Here is a 7,500-nt window from a genome sequence, read left to right as displayed (position 1 = left end):
CATTAACACTTTTCCTAACTTTTTTTCTTCTTCCCAATATTTTTTCTTTCATTTATAACATTTTCCCTTCCCTCTGGCACTTTTCCTAGCACAAGATCAGAAGATTAATAGCCACAGTCTTCACTATTTTAATCCCCCACATGAATTTCTGAAGCTGTATAAAATCACCAAACAGTAAGCAGAATGAATATGGAAATACATCGTGCTACTGAAGGAGCTCATTCAAAGATACTCCTCTACTGATCAAGCTGAAGGCCAAATAAACATTACAGATCGATGTATACTAACACTAAACACACCTCACCCTTCCTCTCTCCTCTCACACCCTCTCTCTCTCCCCCATGCAGAAACGTTGGGCATTCCAGTCCCCTGATGGCTCTGAACACCCTGAGGTAGTAACCATGTGCTGTGTTATCAAACCCCTTGCCTCCTGGAACCTGGAGAATGTGGTGTCAGTCTGCAGGGAGCGGTGTGGGGGGCAGGGCTACCTCTCTTGTAACAGGTGAGAGGAGGAAGGGGGGGAAGGGAGGGGTGAGGTTAGGTTGAGTTGGGTTGGGTTGAGTTAGGTTAGGTTTGGGTAGGGTAGGAAAATTTGAGTGTTTCTCTTATGGAAGTGGTAAAAAGAAAGAGAGAGAGAAGGGAGAAGAAGACAGAGGGTTTTAAGGGATGGGTAAGGTTAGGTTAGGTTAGAAAGAGAGAGAGAGAGAGAGAGAGAGAGAGAGAGAGAGAGAGAGAGAGAGAGAGAGAGAACTTACCTGACAAAATCAATAATCTGGAAAAAGAGAGAAATAGAGAGAAAACTTTACCCAACAAAATGCTAAATCTAAAAAAAAAAGGAGAGAGAGAGAGAGAGAGAGAGAGAGAGAGAGAGAGAGAGAGAGAGAGCGCCACACAAACATCCTTAACAAAAATCTAAAAAAAAAAAAAAAAGAAAGAAAAAAAAGATACAGAACTTAACCTAACCTAACCATGAACCTCATATCTTTCCGCAGGTTTGGCAATTTCATCGGCCTGGCCCACGCAGCGATGACGGCCGAGGGTGACAACAGTGTGCTGATGCAGAAGGTGGCCAAGGAGAGGCTGGCGGTGTTCAAGCCCCTCGCTGTGGACCAGAGCCTGCCTGCCGATGCTGAGAGCAGAGCCTTCCTGCACGACCTGCTCAAGAGGAGGGAGAATGCTTTGTTTAAGGTACTGTGTGTGTGTGTGTGTGTATTTTTGTTTTGTTTATTTCATTTTATTCTATTTTTATTGTTATTATTTTCATTTTAATTTTTTTTATTGATTAATGTTTTATTATTTTCATATTTTTTCTTTTTATGATAGTTTCTCGTGTTTATTTTATTTATGTATTTATTTTATTATTTTTTCTTTTTATTTGTTTTGTCTTATTTTTATTAATTTTATTTTAATTATTTATTTATTTTATTCATTTAGTTTACTTTATTTATTTATTTTTTCTTATATTTCTTTTTTGTTTTGGTAGTTTTTTTGCATCTATTTATGTTGTTCATTAAATTGTCTTTTATTTTGTATCTAAAGGAACAGAAATCTGAGTTTTGATAGTAAAGGTGTCATTATTTATAGAGTGGACACAAAAAAATTAATAATAATAAATAAATAATTAATTATTAATTCATTTCACTTATAAATATCAAATTCACTTGTGACACCATTACACACACACACACACACACACACACACACACACACACACACACACACACACACACACACACACACACACACGCACCACTCACCATGTCTGTCCGTGTGTCTCCTTCAGGCGCTGGGTAAGAGTCTGCAGGCGGGCGGCAAGGCTAAGCTGTTTGAGACGTGGATGCTGGAGGAGTCTGACCTTGTGCAGGACTCAGCGCGGGCGTATGGCGAGCGGCTGGTGTCTGAACAGGTGTGTGGGGGGGGTTAAGGGGGTGTTGAGGTTAGGTTAGGCCATTCGTGTGACACTTCTACCTACTATATTTTTTCCCCTTTTTTTTTTTTTTTTTTTTTTTTATTTTTGTTATGTGATCATGTCAGGATTAGCAAACTCACTCATGTCACTAGTTATGTTGGGTTCACTAATTTTGACCTGAACCTTGTGAAAACTGGCCAAGGTTAACAATTGGACAAATGCCGTACTGAGATACTCCACAAAGAATATACACGTTTGATTAAGGATATGCAGTTGTTTCTTCTTTTATCTAGTGTTTGAGGGAAGGGAATGTATATATCTTGAATTTTCCTGGTACTTAAGTCAGAGAAAATGATTCATTCACTCCTTATCTATTATTTAAGTCAAGAATTTATTTGCCATCAGCTTCTTTGAGTGTTTAAGTCAGTCATGCACACACATTCCCATCTCCTCCAGTCACAGCTAAGTGGAGGGAAAACTACTTGTATTATCATCTTTAATGTTTAATTCAGTACTGTACATGCACACCCACCTCTCCTCCCAGTTTGAGTCAAGAAAGCTAGCATTATTAACCTAACCTAACGTAACCTAACCTCACCTCTCCTCACCTCACCTCTAATACCAATACTGCACACACATCCATTGCGCCTTTCTTCATGGCACAGTTTGAGGCAGTGCTGGAGCAGTGCGAGGACAGCCTGAAGCCAATACTCACCAAGCTTCACCACCTCTACCTCCTGGACATTGTGGAGAAGAACCCAACGGTCTTCCTCACCAACCAATTACTGCAGCCTGATACTTTGGCCAAGGTGAAAGAGAGAGAGAGAAAGAGTAGTGTTGTTTTCTTGTCTTTTTGTTTTTTCTCTTATCTTTCATTCTCTTTTCTGTCTTTTTTTGTATTTTTTGTCATGTTTTCTATTTTTTTTTTTTTTACTTTTGTGTAATTTGTTCTCATTTTCCATCTTTTTTTTTTCATGTTTTTCACTTGTTCATTTTTATTTTAGTGTTCTCATTCCTACATATTTATCATCCTTTTTTTCTCATCTCCATGCCTTTCATATCTTTCTTCTTCTTTTCATGTCTTTTTATTTTTTTTACCTCTTTTGATATCCATTTTTATTTCACTTTTCTTCTCATTTTCTTTATTTTTCATCCTTTCTTTCTCACTCACATGCCTTTCATAACTTTCTTTTTCTTTTATTTTATTTTGACATCTTCCACACACCATCACAATTTCCTGAGTACCAAACCCTCACATTCTTTCACTCCTCATCTAGCAATACTTCACACACTACTTCCCTCTCTTACCCATGTCATTCCTCATTATTCCACCCCTTCTTACCTTTCACTCATTTCCACATCACATCCTAGTTTATTTACAACCAGTCACCCTTTAACCTAATCTAACAGTCCCTAAACACACCCCATTCACTCACACACACCCTAAATAACCCTTCACTTCACCCCATTCACTCACACACACCCTAATACATCCTAACACACCCTAATATACCCTCCATTTCACCCCATTCACTCACACACACCCTAATACACCCTCCATTTCACCCGATTCATTGACACACACCCTAAATAACCCTTCACTTCACCCCATTCACTCACACACACCCTAAATAACCCTTCACTTCACCTCATTCACTCACACACACCCTAATACATCCTAACACACCCTAATACACCCTCCATTTTACCCCATTCACTCACACACACCCTTATACCCTAACACACCCTAATACACCCTTCACTTCTTCAGGTGGTGGAGGTGTCACGTGAGGTGTGCAAGGAGGTGGGCCCCGATGCACTGGCTCTGTGTGATGCCTTTGATATCAGCGAGCCTATGCTTTCTGCCCCCATCGCCCTGGACTGGGTTACCTACAATGAGGGCGACAACCAGGGGGAGCTGTAAAGATTGGCGCTATTCACTCATGTTCTCTGGTGTCTGGGTTGTTGAGGTGAGATGGGGTTGAAAGGTTAGGGATTTGGTGGGGTTGAAAGTGAGTTTAGTGGGTGTTGTGGGAGGTTCATGTTTTGGATGTGTTTTGGGTTTGATGGTTTAATTTGTGGTTTTGGATGGTATTGATGGTTTGATTCTTGAGGTTTTGGAAGGTAGGAATGGTTCAATTTTTGAGGTTTTGTATGCTAGAAACTAGTTAATTTTTGAAGTTTTGTATGCTAGAAACTGGTTCATTTTGGAGGTTTTGTATGCTAGAAACTAGTTAATTTTTTTAGGTATTGTATGCTTGACACTTATTCATTTTTGAGGTTTTGTATGCTAAAATTTAGAGTGTGAGGTTTTGTGGGATAAGAACCAATTAAACTTATGAGGTTTTGTATGCCGTGAACATTAATAAATGAGGTTTTAATGAGAGCGATAGTAAATTTGAGAGATTTCATAAAGTAGATCGATGTGTGAGGTTTCGTGAGATAGAAACGCATGAATTTGAACTAGAGATGGTTTAGCTGTGAGGGTTTATAAGGTAGAGGTGGATCCATTTGTCAAGGCGCACAATATTCTCTGGCGAGTATTTGCTTTGTCAGATGCAGGTTAGGTTAGGTTAGGTTAGGTTAGTTTGTCAGAGGTCTATATGAAACCATTAATCTACATCACCAGTAAAGAGGAAAGTTTAACCATTACTCTCCATCACTAGCAAGAGAAACACACCATTAGGACCATCAACTCATTGTAAATAGTACAAAACATAGATATAAAAGTAAATATAAAGGAATTTGATTAAGAAAACAAGATATAAATCATCCATGTTGCCTTTGAAATCATGAGTGAGGCATTTACAAACAAGCCTGCCTTCCCAGCCCTGCCAACGTCTACCATTGTATTACCTGTCCAAGGCATTTACAAACAAGCCTGCCTTCCCAGCCCTGCCAACATCTCCCATCTTATTACCTGTCCATCAATGCTCAGCTACTTAGGGGTAATGTAACTCACTGCCAGAGAACTATTCAAGGTGTTATTTTAGCGTAGGTGTGCAGTGGTGCATGGATATTGTACAGGTGAACAGTTATCAATGCAATTAGACCTAAGTGCTCTTCATATTTGTGTGGTTTTATCCAAATAGATATTTTTGGAACACTTGTCATTTTTCTACCCAGTGTTATGATTGTCCTACTTGTAATGTGGAATGTTGTTTGTTCTTGTCAGTGTTTTATCTTTTTCTTGATTTGGAAGAATATTTTATCATTGTTCTGCCTAGTGTCTTGGTTTTCTTACTGGTAATGTGGAAGGTTCTTTATTTCCTTATCAGTATCTTATCTTTCATGTTTTTGTCATTTTCTACCTGTTTTCATTTATCTTGCTCATAATTTGGAAGAATCTTTTGTTATTTTCTTATCAATATCTTATCTTTCTCTAGATTTGGAAGAATGTTTTGTCATTTTTCTACCCAGTATCTTAATTGTCTACTAGTAATGTGGAAGAATCTTGATTTTCTACCCGTCTTATCTCTCTTGATTTTGGAAGAACGATTTGTCATTTTGCTACTCATTTTATTTATCTTATTTACTTTCTTTGCAGTATCTTCCCTTCTGTCTTTTTTTTTACAGAGCATCTTATTTATCCTACTCATAATAATTTGGAGCCTTCATCATTATCTGTCCAATGTGTTATCTTCGTGATTTGGAAGTTTTCATCATTTTCTACCTGTCGTATTTCTCTTCCCTTTGATTTCACAGTATTTTTTTTTTTTTTTTTTTTCTTAAGGTGCTGGCTGATGAGAACTAACGGAAAAGTTAATAAGGATACCAGATACTCTTAAATTTTCCTTTATTCTAACACTAACCAAATATTACCAAGCTTTTCACACACACACACACACACACACACTTCTTTTCTGTCAACTCTTTACAATTTTCCTTACAATATATCTGCTATTTTCATAACCAAATACACACAAATGATTTCTTCTTGTTCATAGTCATCTTACTCCTTTTCCTTTAATAATCTTCTTGCTATAATCTTTCCACACATACACACATACAATTTCTTTTCAGTGTCATCTCCTTACAGTTTTCCTTACAATATATATTTTTTAATAACCAAAGACACACATAAATGACTTTTCTTTTCATAGTCATCTCCTTATTCCTTTTCCTTTTAATTTTTAATAATCTTCGTTCTTAAAAATCTTCCCACACACACACACACTATATCTTCTTTCTTTTTGTCATCTCTTTACAATCTATCTGCTATTTTTATAACTAAACATTAACACAAATGACTTCTTCCTTTTCAGTCTCCTTATTCATTTCCTCTTAATAATCTTGTTCTTATACTCTTTCCACACACACATACACACTTACAGTATTTCCTCGCGTACAAAACTACTATCTTTCCAATCATCTTACAATCTTCCTTAAATATCTATCTGCTATTATAACCAAACATTCCACACACACACACATTTCTTTACTATTTCTTACTCTCCTTCCTGCTTCGACTCTTCTCTCTAAACTCCAGTTTCTTGTGTCGCCTTACGTTGGCCAGAATGTTCTCAAAGTTGGTGGTCTTCTTCTTGGCGCTGCCCTTGAGTCCTGAGCTGCCTGGTGTGCGGCGAGGGGCGGGCCGCATGGAGGGGGTGTCCTCGTCAAAGTCAAACCCTGATGTGTCCACTCTAGAAAGGGGAAATTGTGTTGAGGGGAATGTTTGAGATGTGAGGGCTTTTTTGCTTTGATTTCTTGCATTTTGAGAGGAAAGTTTGATATGTGAGGGCATTTTTGCTGTGATTTCTTGCATTTTGGGAGTGAATGGGAAGATTGTGTTGTGACGGGGTGAGGGAAAGGTTCAAGATCGGAGGGAAGGAAGGAAATGGGAAATGAAGAATTTGGCTTTACTTTTCCCCTCCTTTACCTTAAAAAAAAAAAAAAAAAGAGAGAAAGAACTAGCACAGTGAAATAGTGAGTTAGTAAATAGAAATGCAATGGATTTTTCTGAAGGTCTGGAATAAAATAAAGAAAATATGGTGCCAGAATTATAATGAATCAATAAAAAAAAAAAGAAAGGAAAAGAAAATATAGTACAATCAAAACAATCAAAGCAAACAAACACTTCTTCAATTGAACCATTAAAAAAAAAAAAAAAAAAAAAATATTGCAATCAAAGCAAATCAACACTAACTCAACTGAACCAATAAAGAAAATGAAAGAAATGAATAATAGAACCAAAGCAAACAGACACTTTTCTGAGCGAACCAATGAAAAAAAGAAAAAAAAAAAAAATAACACAACCAAAACAAACCACCAAACACTCACTTCTCCGACTCTTCCTCTTCCTTCTCGCTCTGGGAATCACTTTGGGACGGTGTGGGGAGGCGGCGGCCCAGCTCCCACCGCCAGGCCAGGTTCAGGGTGCCGTCCTGGGCCAGCGCCTCGTACAGCCGCACCACCTCGGCACCGCTTGGCTCGTATCCTGCCCAAGATTGGACATTAGGAAATACACATATAGGGTAGCAAACAATCTTAACAGCCTCCTAAAGGGTGGCAAACAATTTAACAGCCTCCTATAGGGTGGTAAACAATTTTAACAGCCTCCTAAAGGATAGCAAACAATTTTAACAGCCTCC

The 7,500-nt window shown here is 38.0% G+C and overlaps 2 protein-coding genes across 4 annotated transcripts in view; one reads left to right on the top strand and one right to left on the bottom strand.

Annotated features, from left to right (window-relative positions):
* Nucleotides 1-5,015, top strand: part of LOC123513167 (acyl-coenzyme A oxidase 3, peroxisomal-like) — a 15,650-nt gene extending 10,635 nt beyond the window's left edge. For all 3 annotated transcript variants that reach the window (XM_045270123.1, XM_045270106.1, XM_045270115.1), the window contains 5 exons: nucleotides 348-502; nucleotides 993-1,188; nucleotides 1,784-1,906; nucleotides 2,575-2,718; nucleotides 3,681-5,015. In XM_045270123.1, coding sequence (XP_045126058.1) covers nucleotides 348-502; nucleotides 993-1,188; nucleotides 1,784-1,906; nucleotides 2,575-2,718; nucleotides 3,681-3,833 — 771 coding nt within the window. In that variant the 3' untranslated portion in view covers nucleotides 3,834-5,015. The remainder of the gene's footprint in view (nucleotides 1-347; nucleotides 503-992; nucleotides 1,189-1,783; nucleotides 1,907-2,574; nucleotides 2,719-3,680) is intronic.
* Nucleotides 5,016-5,688: 673 nt separating this feature from the next.
* LOC123514869 (PAXIP1-associated glutamate-rich protein 1-like) overlaps nucleotides 5,689-7,500 on the bottom strand; it is an 8,217-nt gene continuing 6,405 nt past the window's right edge. The window contains exons 2-3 of the mRNA XM_045273133.1: nucleotides 7,190-7,407; nucleotides 5,689-6,552 (exon numbers count right to left, since the gene is read on the bottom strand). Of these exons, the coding sequence (XP_045129068.1) occupies nucleotides 6,351-6,552; nucleotides 7,190-7,407 (420 nt within the window). The 3' untranslated portion in view covers nucleotides 5,689-6,350. The remainder of the gene's footprint in view (nucleotides 6,553-7,189; nucleotides 7,408-7,500) is intronic.

Source organism: Portunus trituberculatus, chromosome 5 (assembly GCF_017591435.1).
Source record: "Portunus trituberculatus isolate SZX2019 chromosome 5, ASM1759143v1, whole genome shotgun sequence".
Classification (NCBI taxonomy): Eukaryota; Metazoa; Arthropoda; class Malacostraca; order Decapoda; family Portunidae; genus Portunus; species Portunus trituberculatus.
The sequence above is the reverse complement of the archived record's forward strand: the minus strand, read 5'-3'. Positions and strand labels throughout refer to the sequence as shown.